The sequence below is a fragment of the Trichomycterus rosablanca genome, chromosome 2, assembly GCF_030014385.1.
Source record: "Trichomycterus rosablanca isolate fTriRos1 chromosome 2, fTriRos1.hap1, whole genome shotgun sequence".
Lineage (NCBI taxonomy): Eukaryota > Metazoa > Chordata > Actinopteri > Siluriformes > Trichomycteridae > Trichomycterus > Trichomycterus rosablanca.
In genome coordinates this window covers 30,121,283-30,147,693 of record NC_085989.1, presented here as the reverse complement: position 1 = coordinate 30,147,693, position 26,411 = coordinate 30,121,283, and the positions used below count along the sequence as shown (strand labels likewise).

At 39.4% G+C, this 26,411-nt stretch overlaps 1 protein-coding gene across 1 annotated transcript; it reads right to left on the bottom strand.

Moving 5' to 3' along the window:
- galnt12 (UDP-N-acetyl-alpha-D-galactosamine:polypeptide N-acetylgalactosaminyltransferase 12) lies at positions 1-25,597 on the bottom strand. Its single transcript, XM_062990701.1, has 10 exons — positions 25,242-25,597; positions 23,237-23,406; positions 22,225-22,414; positions 21,954-22,139; positions 20,927-21,044; positions 18,194-18,370; positions 13,431-13,562; positions 12,171-12,284; positions 10,597-10,752; positions 1-832 (listed from the first exon to the last, which is right to left on the bottom strand). The coding sequence occupies exons 1-10, from the start codon at positions 25,595-25,597 to the stop codon at positions 692-694; spliced, it is 1,740 nt and encodes a 579-aa protein (XP_062846771.1). The 3' UTR covers positions 1-691.
- Between the last annotated feature and the right edge of the window lie 814 nt (positions 25,598-26,411).

Below are 26,411 nucleotides of genomic sequence, written 5' to 3'. Positions count from 1 at the left end.
AAGCAACTACCAGAAGAATGAGAAGGTTATTTTGTAGCATCTGTTTGTGGCACACCTTTGCTGTCTTACTGACTTACCTAATGCTGAAAAGTGATAAACTTTTAAGTATGTCATCAATCACCAAGGACATATGTACAGATCCAGATTACTTAATCCAGATGTGGCCTTATAATACCAGCTTTGCATGATTAGTTTAGAACTTAGTGTTACTTTCAGAGTTGTTAAAATACTAATATTTTGACAGTCGGTGGCAATTCTCGGTAACAATTTGGATGTAATTGTTTAAGAACATATGTTCATGTGTCCCAGTTTCTTTCTACAAGTGTGTGTGCACTCTATGATGGACTGCTGACCTGTCCGGGGTGTTCCTAGTCTGTTGCTTAATGAATCAGACCCAGAACCCCGACCAGGATGAAGGGTGGTAAAACGATGAATGAATGAAAACATAAAGTCTAATCCAGCATTTGCAATGTCATTAGTCTGTATCAGATCTAAAAAATCCCTAATAATAAATAAAGACAGTACTGCCACCACCTACATTTAAATGTAATTCCTAAATGCCCTTAAATAGTTAATAATCCAGCAGAGTGATTGTAGTACAATAGTTGATGGTTTGCACCAAGGTGCAATGTTTTAGCAAACCTGACTCGGGTGCTGGTGATCTGAAAAAGCAGTAAGATTTGTTAAGGCTCTACAGTTTCCTCTCCTCAAAGAACCACTGCTGGTATGCTGATTCACTGCACGGTCGAAGAGCGGGGCCAGGATTGCCATTATCTGTCTTTTTCACAGCCTCAACACACTTCTGGGTCTGGATGTGGTACAGCGTGCCATCCTGTTTAAACAATTCAATAAAATGAAGAACAGCTCTCACACTAATTTTCAACATTTCTACTTTTCAACAAGTTTTACAAAAACACTTCCAGGCAGACATGCACCAAAGTGATGTATAGTTTTGGTATCAGGGCTGTCACTGACCAGAAATACTGCATCAGCATCTGAATCTGATTGAACATATTGATTTAATTACTGATACTATAAAGGCCTGTTATGTTAACCACAATGACACAGATTTTGATGGGAACCAAGTCAGTTAAAACAACAAAAATTACATAATGATATTTAGCTGATGTACAAAGATGACATCTAAATAAAATGAGGTGCAATAAAAATGCACCTTTGTACCACTGATATCGGCACACGTACATTTACATTTCCTTTTTATGTAAACGTTCTGCGTCACGTACTGCGTCTTGCGTTAGTTTAGTTCACTAAAGCTGCAGATCATCGAGCAGGTGACACCTAATTCACCTACTAATACATTAAAGTTTACTGTATAATAATGAAAATTAACCAACATAAAGCTGAGAATGTGTCGAAATACAAACTCATTATTATTTATTTATTCATTTTAAATAAGGACCTTGGTGTCTAAGCTACCACATAAAACCACACTGCTTCTTAAAGCTTCTTTGAGCGGTCCAAAAAGGTGGAAATCAAATGGCGCTCAATCCGGACTATAAGCTCTCTTAGACACGACCCATTACTACTACTCCCGCCCTCACCGTTTCCAACTAATAAATAATAAAAGTGTGGAAACTTTTTGAAGATCCCTCATATTATCTGATCAGTTGTGAATAACATTTAAAACAATCAGGAAGCTGATAAGTTAATCAAGCAAACACTCCCAGCAACATGGGAGTACTGATTTATACCTGGTTCTAAAAGTTTTAAGAAATTATGAGCAAAGCCGACCACTGTTTATTGCCCTATTGATTATGTAAGACGGATTTCCACCATGTCACACTTTATGATCCTTTTTAATAGCATATACATGAGGAAGAGGCACAATTTGGTGTCTGACTTTAGCCTTATGTGCTAGTTTTATGGCTACAAAAGACTGTTACAGAATTGCACCTAAAAAATAAGTACCAAAAGTCGAGGACATCTAGAATTTACAGTCTTAGTAAAGCAATTGTTTTAAACATGGACTAACAGGGTTTGTGCATCCCTGAAATACACATTAAATGAGCTTCATCATTAGGCTTATTACAAACACAGACTTTCATATATATATATATATATATATATATATATATATATATATATATATATATACACAGGTCCTTCTCAAAAAATTAGCATATTGTGATAAAGTTCATTATTTTCCATAATGTAATGATAAAAAATAAACTTTCATATATTTTAGATTCATTGCACACCAACTGAAATATTTCAGGTCTTTTATTGTTTTAATACTGATGATTTTGGCATACAGCTCATGAAAACCCAAAATTCCTATCTCAAAAAATTAGCATATCATGAAAAGGTTCTCTAAACGAGCTATTAACCTAATCATCTGAATCAACGAATTAACTCTAAACACCTGCAAAAGATTCCTGAGGCTTTTAAAAACTCCCAGCCTGGTTCATTACTCAAAACTGCAATCATGGGTAAGACTGCCGACCTGACTGCTGTCCAGAAGGCCATCATTGACACCCTCAAGCAAGAGGGTAAGACACAGAAAGAAATTTCTGAACGAATAGGCTGTTCCCAGAGTGCTGTATCAAGGCACCTCAGTGGGAAGTCTGTGGGAAGGAAAAAGTGTGGCAGAAAACGCTGCACAACGAGAAGAGGTGACCGGACCCTGAGGAAGATTGTGGAGAAGGGCCGATTCCAGACCTTGGGGGACCTGCGGAAGCAGTGGACTGAGTCTGGAGTAGAAACATCCAGAGCCACCGTGCACAGGCGTGTGCAGGAAATGGGCTACAGGTGCCGCATTCCCCAGGTCAAGCCACTTTTGAACCAGAAACAGCGGCAGAAGCGCCTGACCTGGGCTACAGAGAAGCAGCACTGGACTGTTGCTCAGTGGTCCAAAGTACTGTTTTCGGAAATCAAGGTGCCAGAGTCTGGAGGAAGACTGGGGAGAAGGAAATGCCAAAATGCCTGAAGTCCAGTGTCAAGTACCCACAGTCAGTGATGGTCTGGGGTGCCATGTCAGCTGCTGGTGTTGGTCCACTGTGTTTTATCAAGGGCAGGGTCAATGCAGCTAGCTATCAGGAGATTTTGGAGCACTTCATGCTTCCATCTGCTGAAAAGCTTTATGGAGATGAAGATTTCATTTTTCAGCACGACCTGGCACCTGCTCACAGTGCCAAAACCACTGGTGAATGGTTTACTGACCATGGTATTACTGTGCTCAATTGGCCTGCCAACTCTCCTGACCTGAACCCCATAGAGAATCTGTGGGATATTGTGAAGAGAAAGTTGAGAGACACAAGACCCAACACTCTGGATGAGCTTAAGGCCGCTATCGAAGCATCCTGGGCCTCCATAACACCTCAGCAGTGCCACAGGCTGATTGCCTCCATGCCACGCCGCATTGAAGCAGTCATTTCTGCAAAAGGATTCCCGACCAAGTATTGAGTGCATAACTGAACATAATTATTTGAAGGTTGACTTTTTTTGTATTAAAAACACTTTTCTTTTATTGGTCGGATGAAATATGCTAATTTTTTGAGATAGGAATTTTGGGTTTTCATGAGCTGTATGCCAAAATCATCAGTATTAAAACAATAAAAGACCTGAAATATTTCAGTTGGTGTGCAATGAATCTAAAATATATGAAAGTTTAATTTTTATCATTACATTATGGAAAATAATGAACTTTATCACAATATGCTAATTTTTTGAGAAGGACCTGTATACAGTATATTTATATATATATATATATACATACACAGTATATATACCTGTATATATATATATATATATATATATATATATATACAGTGTATCACAAAAGTGAGTACACCCCTCACATTTCTGCAGATATTTAAGTATATCTTTTTATGGGACAACACTGACAAAATGACACTTTGACACAATGAAAAGTAGTCTGTGTGCAGCTTATATAACAGTGTAAATTTATTCTTCCCTCAAAATAACTCAATATACAGCCATTAATGTCTAAACAACCGGCAACAAAAGTGAGTACACCCCTAAGAGACTACACCCCTAAATGTCCAAATTGAGCACTGCTTGTCATTTTCCCTCCAAAATATCATGTGACTCGTTAGTGTTACTAGGTCTCAGGTGTGCATAGGGAGCAGGTGTGTTCAATTTAGTAGTACAGCTCTCACACTCTCTCATACTGGTCACTGAAAGTTCCAACATGGCACCTCATGGCAAAGAACTCTCTGAGGATCTTAAAAGACGAATTGTTGCACTACATGAAGATGGCCAAGGCTACAAGAAGATTGCCAACACCCTGAAACTGAGCTGCAGCACAGTGGCCAAGATCATCCAGCGTTTTAAAAGAGCAGGGTCCACTCAGAACAGACCTCGCGTTGGTCGTCCAAAGAAGCTGAGTGCACGTGCTCAGCGTCACATCCAACTGCTGTCTTTGAAAGATAGGCGCAGGAGTGCTGTCAGCATTGCTGCAGAGATTGAAAAGGTGGGGGGTCAGCCTGTCAGTGCTCAGACCATACGCCGCACACTACATCAAATTGGTCTGCATGGCTGTCACCCCAGAAGGAAGCCTCTTCTGAAGTCTCTACACAAGAAAGCCCGCAAACAGTTTGCTGAAGACATGTCAACAAAGGACATGGATTACTGGAACCATGGTCTGATGAGACCAAGATTAATTTGTTTGGTTCAGATGGTCTCAAGCATGTGTGGCGGCAATCAGGTGAGGAGTACAAAGATAAGTGTGTCATGCCTACAGTCAAGCATGGTGGTGGGAATGCCATGGTCTGGGGCTGCATGAGTGCAGCAGGTGTTGGGGAGTTACATTTCATTGAGGGACACATGAACTCCAATATGTACTGTGAAATACTGAAGCAGAGCATGATCCCCTCCCTCCGGAAACTGGGTCGCAGGGCAGTGTTCCAGCATGATAATGACCCCAAACACACCTCTAAGACGACCACTGCTTTATTGAAGAGGCTGAGGGTAAAGGTGATGGACTGGCCAAGCATGTCTCCAGAGCTAAACCCAATAGAACATCTTTGGGGCATCCTCAAGCGGAAGGTGGAGGAGCGCAAAGTCTCGAGTATCCGCCAGCTCCGTGATGTCGTCATGGAGGAGTGGAAAAGCATTCCAGTGGCAACCTGTGAAGCTCTGGTAAACTCCATGCCCAGGACAGTTAAGGCAGTTCTGGGAAATAATGGTGGCCACACAAAATGACACTTCAGGAACTTTCACTAAGGGGTGTACTCACTTTTGTTGCCGGTGGTTTAGACATTAATGGCTGTATATTGAGTTATTTTGAGGGAAGAATAAATTTACACTGTTATATAAGCTGCACACAGACTACTTTTCATTGTGTCAAAGTGTCATTTTGTCAGTGTTGTCCCATGAAAAGATATACTTAAATATCTGCAGAAATGTGAGGGGTGTACTCAGTGAGTACACCCCTCACATTTCTGCAGATATTTAAGTATATCTTTTCATGGGACAACACTGACAAAATGACACTTTGACACAATGAAAAGTAGTCTGTGTGCAGCTTATATAACAGTGTAAATTTATTCTTCCCTCAAAATAACTCAATATACAGCTATTAATGTCTAAACCACCGGCAACAAAAGTGAGTACACCCCTTAGTGAAAGTTCCTGAAGTGTCAATATTTTGTGTGGCCACCATTATTTCCCAGAACTGCCTTAACTCTCCTGGGCATGGAGTTTACCAGAGCTTCACAGGTTGCCACTGGAATGCTTTTCCACTCCTCCATGACGACATCACGGAGCTGGCGGATATTCGAGACTTTGTGCTCCTCCACCTTCCGCTTGAGGATGCCCCAAAGATGTTCTATTGGGTTTAGATCTGGAGACATGCTTGGCCAGTCCATCACCTTTACCCTCAGCCTCTTCAATAAAGCAGTGGTCGTCTTAGAGGTGTGTTTGGGGTCATTATCATGCTGGAACACTGCCCTGCGACCCAGTTTCCGGAGGGAGGGGATCATGCTCTGCTTCAGTATTTCACAGTACATATTGGAGTTCATGTGTCCCTCAATGAAATGTAACTCCCCAACACCTGCTGCACTCATGCAGCCCCAGACCATGGCATTCCCACCACCATGCTTGACTGTAGGCATGACACACTTATCTTTGTACTCCTCACCTGATTGCCGCCACACATGCTTGAGACCATCTGAACCAAACAAATTAATATTGGTCTCATCAGACCATAGGACATGGTTCCAGTAATCCATGTCCTTTGTTGACATGTCTTCAGCAAACTGTTTGCGGGCTTTCTTTTGTAGAGACTTCAGAAGAGGCTTCCTTCTGGGGTGACAGCCATGCAGACCAATTTGATGTAGTGTGCGGCGTATGGTCTGAGCACTGATAGGCTGACCCCCCACCTTTTCAATCTCTGCAGCAATGCTGACAGCACTCCTGCGCCTATCTTTCAAAGACAGCAGTTGGATGTGACGCTGAGCACGTGCACTCAGCTTCTTTGGACGACCAACGCGAGGTCTGTTCTAAGTGGACCCTGCTCTTTTAAAACGCTGGATGATCTTGGCCACTGTGCTGCAGCTCAGTTTCAGGGTGTTGGCAATCTTCTTGTAGCCTTGGCCATCTTCATGTAGCGCAACAATTCGTCTTTTAAGATCCTCAGAGAGTTCTTTGCCATGAGGTGCCATGTTGGAACTTTCAGTGACCAGTATGAGAGAGTGTGAGAGCTGTACTACTAAATTGAACACACCTGCTCCCTATGCACACCCGAGACCTAGTAACACTAGCGAGTCACATGACATTTTGGAGGGAAAATTACAAGCAGTGCTCAATTTGGACATTTAGGGGTGTAGTCTCTTAGGGGTGTACTCACTTTTGTTGCCGGTGGTTTAGACATTAATGGCTGTATATTGAGTTATTTTGAGGGAAGAATAAATTTACACTGTTATATAAGCTGCACACAGACTACTTTTCATTGTGTCAAAGTGTCATTTTGTCAGTGTTGTCCCATGAAAAGATATACTTAAATATCTGCAGAAATGTGAGGGGTGTACTCACTTTTGTGATACACTGTATATATATAGCATGTTCTGATAACTGCTTTTCTTAAAAGAGACCTGTCACAAGTACAAACTTTAGGCTGATTAGGGATTGTCATACAAATAATTGCTATCAATGATTAATCTGTTTTTTCTGTTGAATTTAAGCTACTGTTATATTTTCTGATATCATGTATAACAATACTTTGTGTAATATAAAACTGTAACCTAACAAAAAGTTTATGAAAAACAGCAATAGTTATTACTAAAACATACAAATATGTTACACAGCCAATATTTCCATAACGACTTTAACAAATGATACAATATTAAAACATCCTTATACATAGCCCATAGTGTAAAGGCCCTGATCAACAATATATAATGCATATAATATAAAATATGACTGCATACCAATTTGGTTATTTAAATAGTCATTGACAAAAGAACATAACAACTAACAGTTACCTTAAATGATCACACATGCCTTAAATTAGCACTATTAGTTAATTATGTAAAAACTGTGACCAGCCTAACTTAATTCCAAGTATTCTAGAGCTATGTGGCATCCCCACTACATGTTGTGCCACTGTGCCCCACTCTTTGTAAATTTTCCTGAGTTATTTATATTGGCTATAATACAAATTGGAAATTTTATGTACCTAGCATCTATATATGCAGAATGCATATCCTAACTACTGTACTAAGCAAAACAAACATATACTCACATATGCATTACAAGCCACTGTTACTTGTGTTTGAAAATAAAAGCCCTGCAATGACAGTGATGGCTTTCTATTCTAAAACATATGGCATGATGGGGAAAATGTCAGCATGTTTGTTCTCTCTCACTGAGAGTGCTCCAAGGCCTCAGGCATGCTCAGTCAGACACAGGCAAGGGCCAAATGCAATGTTTTACACCATAGCCCAGTACACTCATGAAAACCCAAACTGGTATCTTTCTTTAATGCAATGGCCAATTTATCTGCCTTTCATTGCTATTCAAAGTCCTGCTTGGTCTTTTTGAGCACTTTTCTTCCGGCGGGTTTTACCCAAACAGCTAGTATTCAGTTTGACACTAATATTAGCTAATTGGCATTACACACTGATATTATGAGTAAAAGTTCCTAGGTACCACCCATCCTGTATTAAATCAAATATTAGTTGCTATTAGGATGCAGTCGTATGCAAAAGGTTGGAAACTGCTGGTCAAATTCCATGTGCTGTTGAATTTTTCAGTAAAATAACAACACCACAAAGTTAAATCAGTTCATCTGGACACAAGTTTGTTGTAGCAATACGTTTCGTCACTCATCCGAGTGACTTCTTCAGTCCAAGCTGGTGGTGAATAACCCCAACCTTATATGGGTGAAAGACGAATAGGGTGTTCCAAGTACCAAAAAAATAAAATGGTTAAATTGTATAATTTTTTCATTTAATATTGTGCACAAATGTGTCACCTATGTAAATATGTATTTTTTTTCTCAGCATTTTGCTTATTTGATAATTTTAGCGTTGTTGACACACAACAAGGGCACAAAAATGTCATTCAGTGCAACGACTAATTTATGACAAAATACACACACAAGGAACAATCTTAGCCATTTCAAATTTATAAGTTTAGTATATCTCTTACAAAAGATTTAAAACCTCAGAAGAAGCTGTACTTACTCTGTTTTGAATTTTCTGTGCATTGTTTGTACTCTAATGCATCTTGGGATTTTGTTTATTTGTATACAAGATGTTTTTGCTACACATTCTATTCTATTTGAAACCTAATCAAACTTTGTTTTCTATGAAGCAGGCCTGGATTCTCTTGCATTCACATGAAAAAAATATATAATAATTACTTATTACAGTTATTTTAAGCAAATGTTTTTGTTGCACTGTATGATGATTTTATGCTGCACTGAATGACATACTCCAAATTATCCTGTTACATCAGAATATTCATGACTTAATTTGTTTTTAAGTTCTTTATTGAATAAAGTAGCAGTAGTAGAATGAAAATATGCCACACCAGTGGCAAGTATGTGTTATAATATTACTACATCATGAAAAAAGTAAGGCAATGAAAAACATAGCTAATGAAGCCATCATAACAACTTGTAAGGCACCAGAACAGTGTGGAAGTGTGGAATTTGTGTCATAACACGTGAAAAAGTTGCTGCAGTAAATCTAAATTCATTCAGCCATGAAAACCATTTGAAGTCGCATTTTATTTCATGAACTGAACAAATGTTTTCCAGTCTTTTGTTGTTAACCTTGAGGTTCTTGCTGTACATGGCTTTGGTTCTGCGATTATGATTTTGACATCAGACTTAAGGTAGTAAATTTCATCAGGTGGATTTGGCCACACAATGGAATTTCTGTTTCAATTTTGTAGCATGCAGCTAACTTGAACCTCATCTCCTACAGACAGCAGTACCTGCCCAACGAATGGCAGGTCATCGTACTTGACAATAACAAAATCTCAGGGACCACTTCATCAAAAACATAATTATTAATATTCATTGTAATTACTGCTCTTATTAAAGAAGATTAGAATGGAAAAAAGTGGTTTTAATATTTAAAAATAATTTTAAAACATTATAAAGTCAGTATAACAATGTCATTGTCAATTTAGTGCAACAGTGAAATTCGGTTGCACTGAATGACTGTTGTTGTACTGAATGACAGAAATTTTACTTTAGCACATTTTACAGTTATCCCAGTGGTTAGCAAAAGCTAACATTGACCTTAGCTCAAAGACATTTCTACACATATTCACACATTTAAATGTTAATAACCTTGTTTGTTTACAAGATTAACCGTAATATTACTTTTTCTGTGTTGTACTGAATGAGTACTCAAACTCAGTTTTGTTCTTTAATGTACTGTGTCAGTAAAAAGACATTTTTATCAAATAATGTTAAAATGCATTGACCTCGTGTGTGTGCTGAAGGGTCCCCAGGAGTCTTCTTTTGTTGTTATAATTGGTCACATGACTGCAGTAGCTTGACTGCATATTAAAATAAGGCTTTTTATTAACGTTGTACTGAATGACAACTGAAGATTGGGAAAATGGGGACTGAAAGTATCCTGAATATTATTAATGTTAAAAACACATCTGATTGAATATTATTTAATATGTCACACATGACATTTGTACAATTATGCCAAAGCAGTAAATTTTAAGTTTTACTTAAGATTAATTAGTTTTTTCTTAATGTTTTATTACTTAAAGAGGTAGGGGGACCGTTGCACTGAATGACATTTTGGGGGTTTCAAGGGTTATTTTTTCAAAAATCATACATTTTCCATAAAAATTACTTTAGGTTTCAGTAAAGATGTACAAATGGAGTAGATTGAAGGTATATCCACTTATATTAATATAATTGTATATTATTTATCAAGTGGGGACACTAAAAAGTTACGTCTCGTCTTTGACCCATATACAGTACATCTCTCACCATCTTACAACGCTGTGATAGGAGGATTTCGGATTTAAAGGTTTCCTAGAATATTATTATGAACTAATATCTAAAAAAGAGCTGTGACTGTGTCCAAGCTTTACGAATTTCAGAGTGATGGCTCCCAGGGTGAAGTGACAGTGTCTCACCTTCTTAAGCAAAAACTTCTGGTTCTCAGGTATGGATTCATGGGGTTTTCTGCACAGGTTTATGCTAAGGAAGGTGGAGATGGGGTCAGCCACAGCACAGCCTGCAGGTTCCCTGGTGTTGTATCTGAGCTCATTGTCGGAAGAGTACTCAAAAAACTAGCACAGAGAAAACAAAGACACAAGAGAAGCACTTTAACGTTTAAAGGTGTACCAAAAGTAAAACCCTATGAGGGTTATGTTCCAGCACCTAAAGCAAGATCTGAAAACTTTCTGCAATTATCTTTTTATTTACTAGATTGTACACAATGTAAAAATGGTTGTTGATTAAAAAGGGTTTTGTTTGTTTGTTTATTTAGGTTTTAACGCCATGTTTAACACATTGGTGTCAGTTAATGGCAGTAATAGGTATTATGTATGTGTTTTGATATTTTGGTCCATATTATATGTTCATTTTTATTTTTATGGTTGCAAGGTAGGTTAAAAGTCTTCTTGTGTTGTCTTGTGTGAGAGTCTCTTTAATAGTTTCTGGCATGTGTGCTTGTTCTCTTTCTTTATTGTATTCAAGATGTGTTTTATTGATATAGGTGTTTGGCAGGTTTCACAGGTTGGGGGGTTTTCTCCTTTTATCAGGTGTTGGTGGGTTATTCTGGAGTGGCCGATTCGGCACCTTGTGTATATGACCTGGTCAATGCGTCGTCCCTGGTGGATTCTTGGCTTGGCATTAACGTTTGGGTGTATTTCATATAGTTTATTGGTGAGTTGAGTATTGCCATTTTCTTTTGATGTAGAGATTTATTGATGCTTTTAAGTCGGTTGATGGGATTTTGATGTTCATTGTATTTTGTCTTGTTTTTCCTCTAGCTACTTGGTCTGCTTTTTCATTTCCTGTAATTCCACTGTGTCCTGGTATCCAGCATAGTTGTATGTCATATTCTTGCTCTGTTAAAATGCTGATTGTTCATTGTATGTTACTAATGATAGGATGGTCTGATGTGTATGATTGTAGTGCTTTGAGGCATTGTTTGTATATCCTTTTGCGTATATGGCTGCTGTTGTCTGGTCAGTAGTTTTGGATCCATCTGTATAGATTGCAAGGTGGAGTGGGTATTTTTCTTTAATTTTAAGAAACTCATTGATGTATATGTTTGGGTGTGTAGTTCCTTTCTTCTTTTCGGCAAGGTCAAATATGATGTTTGGTTTTCTGACTTCCCACAGAGGTATGGTATTGTTGGGGCTCTGGGCCATTATATTTGAATTCAGCTTTAAGTCCTCAAGATATGGTTTGATTCGAGTCCCAAATGGGATTAAAAAGGGTAGAAGGGTTTTTTTGGAACTGTAATACATTTTTGCTTGACAACAAGATGACATGGGTCACAACACCTTTTTAATAGTGTATAATGTTCTCCTGTAATATTCTTAAAGCTAAACAAGTTTAGGGTTAAAGCATATTATTCCCATTAGGCACAATATACTATGTTTTAAATAGGTTACAAATAGAAAGAAAATAGAACAAACTATGCAGATTTGCTAAAAGGAATATCCTGCTTTTTCTGTAGACCAAAAAAGAGCCCTACCTGGTTTTGTCCCATGCCATGACATGGGTACAGAATAATCCTTTGGCCACCAATGTTATGATCATCAGGTGGATTGTAGTCAAAGCAATACCCGTTCATTCCTCGATTCTTCAGCTGAAAGTTGTAAAAAAATTCAAGAGGTAAAACAGAAGTAAAATTAGCAATACCATGTTATCAGAAGCAAATATTCTTTAAGAACTTTTGTACAAACCTAATTTAGAAAAGTTTTTTACTAGTAAGAAATGCTTTGTTAGCTGTCTTTTATAGATATTAAACTTAAAACAGCAGAAATACAGTATTTACAGATAATACAAATGCAGATATATAAAAGTGGCATTACACAAAGCCTGTGACCACTTATCTCAGATGGCATTTGTGAACACCTTTGTCAGTAAATATTTATTTGCTCCATCTACAAATGCAAGTTCAGACTCTACTACACTAAGCAGAAGCCATATATCAACAACATCCAGAAACTGTCAACTTATCTGGGCTCAGGTTCATCTCATGTGGATCAACACAAAGCAGAAACGTGTGCTGTGGTCTGATGAGTCAACTTTTTAAATATTTTTTAGAAATAATAAAGGTCTTTTATATAGGTCAAAGAGAAAAAAAACATTCAGATTGTTACCATGGTAACAATCAAGAGTTTTTGGTGTCAATGGCATGGGTCATTTGCCTCTCTGTGAGGGCACCATTAATGTTGAGGGGTACAAACACACTTTGAAGCAACATTTGCTGCCATCTATACAATATATTTTAGTGACATCGCTGCTTCTTTAAGCAAGACAATGCCCAGCCCACATTTGTATTGCATTTGTTACAACAGAGTGCAGGTGCTAGACTAGCCTGCCTGCAGTCAAGACCAGTGTCACAATGGAAACTTGTGCCGTGATATATCAAGCAAGAAAAGGAAACAAATTCATATTTAGAACTACAAAAACTGGTGTCTTCAACTCCAAAATAATTACAGAACACTGTTAAAGTAAAAGTGATGAAACACAGTGGTAAGCATGTCACTGACCCAACTATTTTGGAACATGTTGCAGCTATAAAATTTTGAATGAGCAGATAGAAACCAAATGAAATTAAGTTGATTAGTTAAAACATTAAAATTTACATGTAATTTAATTTACAGTTGCAAACAATTGTCCACTGTTTATATGTGCAATTTCTTTTTTACTGTATTTTATGAATTATTTTACTGTATTATGTCCCTTTTAAAAAAAAAAAATGTATGTAAATTCCTGGTTATTTTACCATTCCAAACATGCCAGGCCAGTCTTGTGGAACATGGAGGTCTGGGTAGATATTTTCCAAGTACCACATGAAGTCTTTACAGCCAAGTTGCCTCCTCAGGTTAAGTCTGTCCGTCACATCACCATACGCCTCCTAGAAACAGGAAACAAAAGTCAAGTACCACTGTACCATGTTTTACCATAAATCTTTAAAGTACCACCATAACCTCAAATTTTAAAAGCATTGCAAATTGTAAAGCATGCAGATACTGCTAAAGTATCTCGTTTGTATTCCTTCTTCTGATCATTTAAACATTGGACATAGCATTAATAAGCTAAAACGTTACTCATTTAGAGCACACAGACTAATCTAAACTGCACTTTGAAGATTTGATAAGGATCAATACAATATTGCTTTTAAGGTTCCCTGTGGGTCTCTCAGTGTGAGATGAAATTAAGCTTTATTGCCCCATTTAGTCTCATGAATATAATAAGACTGCCTGGCAATAAGAATTTACTGTAATGAGATAAAAAAGCAGTAAAATATACTGAGCTATAGCAGGTGGCTCAGTATACTGATAAAAAAAAGTTCAAATCCATTAGAATCAGGACTATCCTTCAAATGAGCTTAACCCAGTAGATGCAGAACACGCAATCTAGAGCTTTGCTACCATTTCACACATACAATTCGGCATGAGTGATTTGTGATAGAAGGGTATTTGCCAGAGTGAAAGGGAAAGTTTACAGGACAATAATGAGCCCTGCAAAGTTATATGGCTTGGAGGAGGTGGCACTGACAAAAAGACAGGACAGGGAGCTGGAGGTGGCAGAGATAAAAATGCTACAATTGTTGTTGGGAGTAATGAGGATAAACAAGACTAAGAACAGGATTGATAGAGGGAAAGCACAGGTAGGATGTTTTGGAGACAAAAGGAAGGAGAGATTGAGATGGTTTGGACATCAGCAAAATGAAGTGAAAGAAATTGAATAAAATAAACTGTTAGTCGTCTGTTGACTTTGTTTATTTATTTTCACAAAGGGCTACATCCTGGTCAATGTTGGGATGGCTCTGCACTTCTGGAAAGGCTTTCCACTTCAAAATGTTGGAGTGTGTCTGAGAGACTTTGTGCCTATTCTGTCAAAGGAGCATGTGTGAGGTTCACACTGAAGCTGGACAAGATGGTCTGGTCAAATGTTTTAACATATCAGTGGGGTTGAGGTCAGTGTCTTTAAATCAATTTTAAGCTATGTGCAGTATAGATAGGTGATTACAATTATGTTGTTTACTGTGAATATACTGTAAAATAGTTTGTTTTATGAATTAATACCAAGCAAGAAAATATAACAGGAATAACCTTTTATTTCACTTCTTTGCTACAAAAAAATGTAACCATGATATATAATATAAAATTACATTATTGGATATAACTAAGGCCCGCGTCACAATCCACGAAATGAGCCTTTTCCCGTGCAATTCGCTGTGAAATTCAAAATGTAACATTTGTGTTTAGTAATTTAAAAAAAAAAAATTTAAAGTGGCTCACGTTCACTGATTAATTTGCAATATGAGGCGGTCCTAGTAATCCTATGGCAATTAAGTTAGCAATTGGTTAGTGAAAATGTTCAAGATGTTGAAGTGCAAAGCATCTAAAAACACGACTCGAGTAACTAAGTTTGGAAAACTCACAACCAATTCTGTGGATGTAGAGGGGGGGTATCAAAACATGGATGAGAATTTTTGCCTCGCACCGTTGCAGATTGTTCTAGGTTTAATTCCAACTATTAAGGTAGGTTGGCTGTGTATTGTAGCTTCCATTAATTCTATCATTCAATTTATGAGTGTTATGAGTATTTAATGACTGCCAAGAAATGTTGCACTTTTCTTTAAAAATCCGTTTAACTGGCACCCAGGTTGCGTAACGGGATATTCCGCTAGCGCCAAGATTCTGAACCCCTCGGTTCAAAACTCTGCATTGCCACCGTTCGGCTGGGACCCATCAAGTAGGCATAATTTGCAAGTGCCTGCAGGGAGGGATGACCGGAATATAAGGATGGGGTCTTCAAACGCTGTGTAAGGACCCTGATTGGCGGATAGAGGCGCCTGTGCAGAGTGTATGGGTGGAAAAGGGTTCCGTTAAGGGCTGCGTGCGGGTCGGAAGAGGCATGAGCAGCAATATACCCTCCTCAACTGCAAAAAATCGGGGATCCCCAGTAGCGGACGACAAAATGACTACACTAAACTGGGAGAAAATGCATAAAAATATAAAGAAAAATCTGTCAAATCTGTGATCTTTGCAAAATGAGGTCCATCAAATTAAGCACATTTTCCCATGAATTTAGTAGGGCCCTAGGTATAACTTTTACCTATACTGCAAAGTACCAATTCATATCCCCTCAAAGATGAGAAAACAGTGAGATGTAAGCTCACCCTCACACAAACTAAACTGCAGCTAGAGGCAAAAAAGCTTGTTTGTGTGAACGCTTACATTCCTGTCTTCTCAGATGCAGGATACTGCTGAGCTATGGCCCACAGAGGAGTACTGCACACAAACTATTTGCAGGCAACAGCTGGTGAGGGCAGAGTCCCTTCAGAGCCATTTAGCAGCACTGCACAATGATGGATGATTTCACCTACTGATGAGAAGATTATTCATCAGAGTGCAGTGGCCAAAAGACCAGCTGGGTGTCCGGGTACTATGAAAGCATATGACTAATTATTTTTAACTGTGACTAGGCTTAATTTTCAGTGAGGTGGGGGGGGACGATCAAAATCTGACTAAGCAAAGTAATGATGACACAACACGAAGCATCACACTGTTATCGCACATAGCACTAGCAGACTATCCACTTTTAATTCATAATAAATGTAATAAAAATCATAATTTATTTATTTATTTATTTATTTTTTTTATTTAGCACGTCCAATTTCGTCCCATCTATCATCCTCTCATTAGTGCGGATTCCTGCTCCTGATTGGGGCTGACGAGGCCGTTCCATGCCTCCTCCGAAACGTGCACAGCCAATCGACTGTCTTATCACCCACACTTGACGAGTGCAGCGTGGCAGAGTACTGTGTACGGAGGATCACACACTCCGCCACACCCCCTCCCGTCTCCATACAGGCGCCACCAACCAGCCAGCAGAGGGCGCAACCGCCCCGTTCCTGAGAGAGCATCCCCTACGGTCTCAAGTCCCGCCCCCCACCCGGACAACAGGCCAATCGTTGTCCATAGCCGCCCAGCCTCGACCGTGAAGGCAGAGCTGGATTCGAAACGACGCTCCTTCGAAATCCAGCTCTGGTTGCAGCGCGTGTCTTTTACCGCTGCGCCACCTGAGCGGCAATTTATTAGTTTTAATGGTTCACTGGGGCACTTGGGTGGCATAGTGAACTATTGCTAGCACACCACCACCATGAGTTCGGAACATAGGTGTTGCTGCGTCTACAATTTGCTGTGTCTAAGGGAGGGACAGATCAAATAGTTTTTTTGCCATGTCTGCTGTCTGTTGGAGGTGCCTGCACAAGCGGTGAGGTATTCATAAAGTTTATTGCATGTCTGAGATGGGGATGGCCAAAGTCTTGCAATAGACTGGCACCCTGCCCATGGTATAGATGCAAAACCTAGATATAGAAACTTATTGTTTGAACAAGCGATTTAGCAAGTGATTGTTTAAAACCAATTTTTACTTACATCAGTTTATACGAGGGATCTTCAAAAAGTTTCCACACTTTTATATTTTAGTTGGAAATGGTGAGGGTGGGAGGAGTAGTAATTGGTTGTGTCTGAGAGACTGAGAGAGAGCTTATAGTCCAGATTTAGCGCCATCCGATTTCCACCTTTTTGGACTGCTCAAAGAAGCTTTAAGGGGAAGAAGATTTTCATGTGATGATGATGTGAAAGCAGAGGTGCATCAGTGGCTCAACCAAAAACATTTATTGCTGATGACATTAAAAAGTTGGTACAATACTGGGAAAAATGCATCAGAAGAGTTATGTGATTTGTTTTTGAAATATTTAATAAATAGAGTTTTAAAAAAGTGCAGAAACTTTTTAAAGAACCCTGGTACCAATGTGCACAGGTTAGAATGACCCTTATTAGAAAGGCACAGCAGATAGCAAAGGCTACTCACCTTATATTCTCATTAAAGAATTTACATTCCGTGTATATTATCATGTTCTAGCCGGCTTAACCAAACGCTTTTAAATGTATTTTATTTAGGCATAACATTTCCACTAATAGACCAGTATGATTTTGTGAGGACATGACATGACAATGCATTATAATCTAACACCTTGAATACTTGAAATATACACTGTATACACTGACATTGCACAGTAAAAGGCTGACTTATGCTTGTGTGAGCACTCTGCAAAGGAACGTAGGTTGGCACAACCTTCCAGAAGAGGAGAGATAAGACATCTGTACTAGGAACAGCTCTTAAAAACAGAGGCATGGAAACTTCACAGGGAAGAGATTCCGCCTCTCATTACTGTAATCTTACACCTAGCACTAAAACTGTCACCTCGGAACTCTACTCAACTCTGTGCTGACCGTCACTCAACAGGTTAACGCTAACAGCCCGAGTGAACACGCAAGTGGAGATAAGCAGTCAACCACGTGTATCTTATTTCTCAGACACCTGATAAGCAATCTAGATCTGTTTACCCTGCAGTGAAGCTGTCTTTTACACTGACTTATGTGTACAATAGGCCACATGAAAGTGACAAGCAAACAAAAAAAAGTGTCAAACCACTATGAGCAAACATTAACAGATTGTTGTGCTTACCAGGCGTGCATGAGGGTTGCGGTGGTAGTACAGCTTCTTGTAGTCGTCCATCCAGACCTCTGCAGCGCGCACACTGTTGGCCAGAGCTTTGCTGCGGGAGTAGGGAGCCTTTTTAGGGAAGACGTGGCCCACATGGGAGCACGGATGAATCTCCAAACTCCCTCCACACTGCCAGATCTGAGTAGAAAAAAAAGAGAAAGAAGTTCTTTTTATTTTGCAATGCAGTTACAGCTGATTGAATAGATGAGCACTACATTTGAAGAAACAAATAAGGCCCCATTATCACTGCACATTTTATCAAACTGGGAGAGGAGGCTGTATATGCCAAAGTTACTCAAGACAATCAGCCTCAACAATTCACGTTGCCCTCCAGACTGCAGCCAATAATCATATAATAATAATCAATAATCAATCAATAATAATCAATAATCACAATACACGTTTCCACTGTATGATGGTCCATCCCAGATACCTCTGAGTCTAGAGAACTGGACGCCACATCTGAACATGGTTAACATATGGCTTCTTTTTTGCACAGTAAAATTTAAACGTCATTTGTATTATTTCTTGTTGTAGTGTTTAAAAAAAGGTTTGCCATAGTAATCCCTCATGTGAGTATATCAGCTATTGATGAATGACGGTTCCTGATGTAGTGTTGTCTGAGGGATCAGAGATCACGGATGTTCAGCTTAGGCTTGCACACTTGCCCTTTAAGCAGTGAAATTCCGCCAGCTTACTTAAATCAAATATTATGCATTGTTGAGCAAGAAATATGCAATCCCTTCCAATCTTGCTTTAAGGAACGCTGTTTTTAGAACACAACATTTTTATAATTTTCTCATATATTTGTTGACAAACTATTATCTGCCTATCTTTGCTTCTCAAAAACTTACATGGAAACTGCTTTTGTACCAAATCATGAATAGAATTATGGATGTATATTAACAAATTAAATGAAGCTGACCCGACAAAACATAAAATATCTGGGGTTCACACTATCTGCAATAAAATAAAAATCAAAGTAAATGTAAGAAACACTGTTGGTTGTTTATTTGCACTGGCCATACTTTCCTTACTAAAATAAAGCCTATAAAAACAACACCAGAAAGCTTTATGTACAGTGTATCACAAAAGTGAGTACACCCCTCACATTTTTGCAAATATTTCATTATATCTTTTCATGGGACAACACTATAGACATGAAACTTAGATATAATTTAGAGTAGTCAGTGTACAACTTGTACAGCAGTGTAGATTTACTGTCTTCTGAAAATAACTCAACACACAGCCATTAATGTCTAAATAGCTGGCAACATAAGTGAGTACACCCCACAGTGAACATGTCCAAATTGTGCCCAAATGTGTCGTTGTCCCTCCCTGGTGTCATGTGTCAAGGTCCCAGGTGTAAATGGGGAGCAGGGCTGTTAAATTTGGTGTTTTGGGTACAATTCTCTTATACTGGCCACTGGATATTCAACATGGCACCTCATGGCAAAGAACTCTCTGAGGATGTGAGAAATAGAATTGTTGCTCTCCACAAAGATGGCCTGGGCTATAAGAAGATTGCTAACACCCTGAAACTGAGCTACAGCATGGTGGCCAAGGTCATACAGCGGTTTTCCAGGACAGGTTCCACTCGGAACAGGCTTCACCAGGGTCGACCAAAGAAGTTGAGTCCACGTGTTCGGCGTCATATCCAGAGGTTGGCTTTAAAAAATAGACACATGAGTGCTGCCAGCATTGCTGCAGAGGTTGAAGACGTGGGAGGTCAGCCTGTCAGTGCTCAGACCATACGCCGCACACTGCATCAACTCGGTCTGCATGGTCGTCATCCCAGAAGGAAGCTGACGCACAAGAAAGCCCGCAAACAGTTTGCTGAAGACAAGCAGTCCAAGAACATGGATTACTGGAATGCCCTGTGGTCTGACGAGACCAAGATAAACTTGTTTGGCTCAGATGGTGTCCAGCATGTGTGGCGGCGCCCTGGTGAGAAGTACCAGACAACTGTATCTTGCCTACAGTCAAGCATGGTGGTGGTAGCATCATGGTATTGGGCTGCATGAGTGCTGCAGGCACTGGGGAGCTGCAGTTCATTGAGGGAAACATGAATTCCAACATGTACTGTGACATTCTGAAACAGAGCATTATCCCCTCCCTTCGAAAACTGGGCCTCATGGCAGTTTTCCAACAGGATAACGACCCCAAACACAACCTCCAAGATGACAACTGCCTTGCTGAGGAAGCTGAAGGTAAAGGTGATGGACTAAACCCAATTGAGCACCTGTGGCGCATCCTCAAGTGGAAGGTGGAGGAGTTCAAGGTGTCTAACATCCACCAGCTCCGTGATGTCATCATGGAGGAGTGGAAGAGGATTCCAGTAGCAACCTGTGCAGCTCTGGTGAATTCCATGCCCAGGAGGGTTAAGGCAGTGCTGGATTATAATGGTGGTCACACAAAATATTGACACTTTGGGCACAATTTGGACATGTTCACTGTGGGGTGTACTCACTTATGTTGCCAGCCATTTAGACATTAATGGCTGTGTGTTGAGTTATTTTCAGAAGACAGTAAATCTACACTGCTATACAAGTTGTACACTGACTACTCTAAGTTATATCCAAGTTTTATTTCTATAGTGTTTTCCCATGAAAAGATATAATAAAATATTTGCATAAATGTGAGGGGTGTACTCACTTTTGTGATACACTGTATGTAAATACTATAGACACTCACTCTGAATGAGAACTCTAGATTCTCTCCTCCCCACACTTCCATCCCTGTGTCATATGTACCCAAATAATGAAAGTAGCTCTTGCTGACTGCAAACAGCCCCCCAGCCATGGTGGGAGATCTGAAATAGAAAAGCAGTATAACAATTATAATTCTGTCATTTCTGTCATGACAGGGGTTGGCACACTCTGTTCCCCCACTGCCAGTTTTTTTCATTAAAAATCTACTTTAAGATATTACATTTAAAATGATTATAACAATATACATGAATGTTAATATTTATTGCTGGTTAGGCAAATGTTAATCCTAAAAGTTATTTATGTCTGCTAACCAGCATCACCATGTGCACCCTTTCATGGAAATGGTTCAGGAATCCTGTTTGCTGCCAAAGGTTCTTCTATAAAGTAGATGTTGAATAAAGGGTCTGGAAACTTTACTGAGTCAAGTGTAGATCAGTGTTTGATGGGTAAAAACATGAATTACATTCATCAGCATTAAATCCACAGCCCAATAAAGTGTGCAAAATGTTAAGGGGTCTGAATACTTACTAAATCCACTGTCCATATTTGAAATTAGCATTTTGAGGTAAATGAGAAATTAATGCAGGAATTCTGTAGGCACAGTTGGACAATAAAGCAATTGCGGCATTCCAATTCAAGATATACTCTCAGCTGACTGAGTAAAAAGTTAAAATAAAACCAAACTGTAATACAGTTTCAGAAAAAGTTATTGTATAACATAGTTCCTCAAAAAATGGCACACCTAGACAAACAGAACCCTTACAGTTTGTTTGTTAGGGCAGTGATAGCTCAGTGGTTAAGGTACTGGACTAGTAAACAGAAGGTTGCCGGTTCAAGCCCTGCCACCACCAAGTTGCCACTGTTGGGTCCCTGAGCAAGGCCCTTAACCCTCAATTGCTCATTGTGTTCAGCTCATTGTGTAAGTCGCTTTGGATAAAAGCGTCTGCTAAATGCTGAAAATGTAAATGTAAATGTTTGTCCAGTGTAATGACCTTCCGTGAGTTACCTACCTGATAACATCTGTAGGGGAGTGCCTGAGTTTCTGCTCAGACTCAGGAACAGAATGCCATGTGAAAACCAAACGCCAGTCAAAACCACCAACCTGAGGCTCTCCTGAGTTGCCCAGGTACTGGAAAGTGTTCCAATCAATCACGTCTATAACAGGACACACTACAGCACTGGGTTCATCCCTTATTCTGCAGCATTAAGATACCGGGATAGAGTCGTTAGCACAAAGATATTCAAAAATGTCATTATGAATGAAAAAGTGGGTGTCCTTACCTCTGAAGCAGAGGTTCCAGCCAGCCCTCATGACACTCACAGTGACAGTCCAGGAAGGTCAGCACATCACCTGTGGCAATGGAGGCACCCAGAAGCCGAGCTCTCACCAGCCCTTCTCGCTTCCTCGCCCTGACCAGGCGCACTTTCTTTAGGTCTGCTATGTAGTTCTCCAGAGGCTCCTTCAAATGCTCTACAAACACACGTAAGAATTATCACGTTGATTCCAAATGCACCTGTTTTTAAGTGCCCCTTAGCTTTACAAGATCTGTAGACATGAACAAGCTTTTAAGGTCGTTTAGCTCTGGGGGTGCACATTTTGTTACATTTTTCAACTTTTATCCCCCAATCTGGCAATTTTAAATTTCCAATTGTGAATCCACTGCCACTTGCACAACCCCCAATCTAATCAAGGAGAGTCGGTTAACGAAGCGCCCTCTCCGACACATTTCCAATCTGCAACCGCTTTTTATCACCTGCCAGTGCTAAATTCCCACCTAGAGCGGCATTGTGTACAGAGAGCCACTCTAGTTTCCATGTGACTCCCCACCCAGACCAGTCCTAAAGATCACATATCACAGCGGGAAGAGACCCTATTTGACCTTGATCTCGACCAACTGTGTTTGTGTGGACACCCGGCCAGGTTGGTGGCTTTGCTAAGATTCAAACTTGCAAGTTCAAGCACCACATAATATAAAATATAAAACACATAATTGAGTTTCATATCAACAAGTCTTTATGCTTCATTTAATGTAAATAGTATAACATAGTGAACATGGCAGCAACATACAACTGTAAGATAATGATGCAGTTGGTAAATTAAAGCTTTAAGAGTTTAAACTTTAAACTGGGTCATGATGCAAAACATCAACAGCATACTTGTAAAAAAAAAATGTTACGCACGAATCCACATGGACCAAGCAGAGCATCATCTTAACCTGCTGTTATGGTGTTGCATATGTGTGTGATCAAGCAAGATCTTTAAAACCTACAGAAAACAAAACTTTCTCCATACCTCTGTCGCTGTAGTCGTCCACCAGTATGACCTCATTAAGCAGCAGATCGGGTGAGGTCTCCAGCACACTGTGCACTGTGCGCAGTAAAGTGGACCAGGCTTCATTGTAAAACGCAATCACTACTGAAGAGGTGGGCAAACTCCGGTAGTCATACTTTAGGTTTCTGCATCTGTGGGTACAAATTAGAAAGACAGGCTGTACAATGTATTTTTATAGCAAGACACTACATCAGCGGTGCACTGCATGACTAAATGTTTTGCTGTTGGCCAACTGGGTGTCTGACAGACATGACTGGCTATGTCTGATATAGCCAATACCATGCAATGTACCTGTCCAGGGTATTCCTGCCTTGTGGCCAGTGTAAAGCGGTTAAAAATTTAATAAAAATATGATTGTTAGGTGTCACTTAATCGAACACAGTGTATTACAGAAACAGTCCGTTTTTTTATATATTTATCTGTCTGCTGCATATGTAGCAAGACAATTTCACAAAGGACAATCTTTTGGACACAATTTCCACTAATAAACAATTAAGACAGGGCCAGTGATAGCTCAGTGGTTAAGGTACTGGACTAGTAAACAGAAGGTTCAAGCCGGTTCAAGCCCCGCCACCACCAAGTTGCCACTGTTGGGTCCCTGAGCAAGGCCCTTAACCCTCAATTGCTCATTGTGTTCAGCTCATTGTGTAAGTCGCTTTGGATAAAAGCGTCTGCTAAATGCTGAAAATGTAAATGTAAAAGACTGGGAGTCAGGGCAGTTGTACATGTAAAAAAAATTTTGGATTTGCCTTTAGTTGTATCTGAATGTTAAGATAATTTATAATTACTATTAGCAACCAAAGCAGCCACAAACAAGCATGATGGTTATATAGAGCATTTGGTTTACCACAATTCCGTGACTTCAAAATTTATAGCAGATAGTTCAGTAATATATTCTCCACAGACATTTTTTATTGAAATTAATTGGTACGTTGTAATGTTTTAACAATTAGCAAATTAGAAAAAAAAAAAATTCAAGTCAAAGACAAGGTTTGCAAGCATAATATAAACAGCATAATTATTATCAATTTTATCATTATGAAGCTTGAGTGGCGCAGCGGTAAACTGCACTAACCAACTACCACTTGGATTCAGGGTTCGAATCCCCAGCAGTGCTATCAGCCAGTTGGCGAAGGTTGGATGGCTGAGGCACAGTGATGTATTGTCCTCTCCAGAGTGTTACTTTACTGTGCCCAGTGATCCAAGGAAACCAGACACAACACAACCCTAACCAGGATAAAGCAATGGTAAAAAAAAAATCAAATTATTATTATTATTATTGTTATTAATATAATTCGAACATTATATTCGGTCTTTAGATTACTCTTTCCACTAATGTAGACTCAGTATTCTTGGAATTAGTTCTATAATTTTATAATGTTATTTGCTTGTTAGTTATTATAACTGACACTAGCTGGTGATTTTCCTGTGCAGATATAATTATGTCTAGTGCCTATTTAATGAGCATCACTATGGAAAAGTCTAGGAGGCTTCCCAAAATAAGGTCCCAAAATAATTTTGTACAAACAATCATTAATGAAACAGTGGTGTCTGTCAAGGTCTAGAAGGAACTTTTTTCACCTTGCTAAAATAAATTGCCCAGATGTAATCCAAGAAGCACAAACCCAGGTTTGCCAAAAACGAAAAGCTGCTGAACCACAGGTGTAGATCTCCACAGTCGAAGTAAATTTTACATAAGCTATAGGTTTAGAAACTGGTTTATGCGCCTGCTTCAAAATCAGTAACTCAAAACTTAAAGTTAAAAACCTTCTAAAGAGGAGGGGATTATTGGACAGATGAAACAAAGATGATGGAGGGTATTTGGCCACAATTACCTGAAGTATTTTAAAGTAAAATGACTCAAATTCTAAATGCTTTAGGACAAATAAAGTACTGTAACAATAGCAGATAAATTCCAAAACTGGCACTCTGTGTAACCTGCAATCTGTAGGACTGGCAAACTTACAGTGTATTCCATTTTTCAGGTAATCTTCTGTGAAGAGATATCTTATCACTAACATAAGTATTGATCTGGTGTTTCTCAATGCTCTCCTCCTCTTTCCTCTTCTCCTCTCCTGTCAGGTCGAGTTTAACAGCTAAGCCCAGCTCACCCAGTGCATTCACATCTAAAGGAGGCTTCTCATAAACTGGTTTCTTTAGAAGTTCTTGGTCTTCCACGTTGATCTCATCGGGTGATAATCCTCTCCTGTTTTCCCGACTGACATCTGGTGAGGTTTTATGAAATAAAAAATATCCGAGCAGTGAGACGATGAGTAACCCGAGGATCAGTTTGGGGCGAGTCCTGCGCCCACATGTTGCCATCGTGTGATGCTTTCAGTCCGAGTTTAAATCCATTAAATTGGTTTAAAGTGTCTGTGAGGTAGTGTGTACATGAAACGTGAATCTACAGCGTGTGTGTTAGCATGGAACTGAGCTGCCACAGCATTGAAATAAACTTGCCCAGTGTGATCAGAGTTGTTGGTACAGGAAGAATTGACACGCTTAGGTGCTGCTACCCAGATTAGACTGCCAGTGAAGGGAAAGTATCCAGGTCAAGTCGCATCGCACATCAAGTCCTATAGCGAAATCCTGTGTATAAATCCAGTGTATTTCTAAATATCTTTGTGCTAAGAAAAGCGAACTATTCCAAAAAAAGCTCGGTAATACTGTAAAGAACAGTACACGGGTTCAGTTTTGCTATGCAGGAAGTTAGACTGCACAGAAAGAAGGGAGGAGCAGCCATTCAGTTCCCTTCCCTCAAACAAACGTACCGAGTAACTCCAAGTAAATCTTTTCTCCGGCTTCTTATCTGTGCCTGGCATGTAATTAGGAGTTAGTTATTCAAATTAAACAAGTTTTCTCAAAACAGCGTCGTCCACGAACTAATTTGCTCTTTATCTGAGCCGACTCACGACGAAGGTGATTCAAAATCTCTAGTGAGAAGTCTGAAAGGCTCGTTGTGCAGGACAATAACAACAAATGATGAACTCACGACCAACGTATTAAGCTTTAATCCTAAAATTACTGGTACAAAGGCAAGATTTAGAACTAAACTGCACTTATTAATAAACCTGAGTGGAAAAGTTCACGCTGGAAGTTTTATTTCATTTGAATATTAATCAATAACATCTTCAAT

Bases quoted from the DNA above. Each gene is read 5' to 3' on its own strand.
- galnt12 (XM_062990701.1), bottom strand. From the start codon at position 25,597: ATGGCAACATGTGGGCGCAGGACTCGCCCCAAACTGATCCTCGGGTTA. The intron at 23,407-25,241 runs GTAAGTTTGCCA...TTGTACCCACAG, and splicing joins CCTGAAAAATGGAATACACT to ATGCAGAAACCTAAAGTATG. The intron at 22,415-23,236 runs GTATGGAGAAAG...GTGTGTTTGTAG, and splicing joins GGACGACTACAGCGACAGAG to AGCATTTGAAGGAGCCTCTG.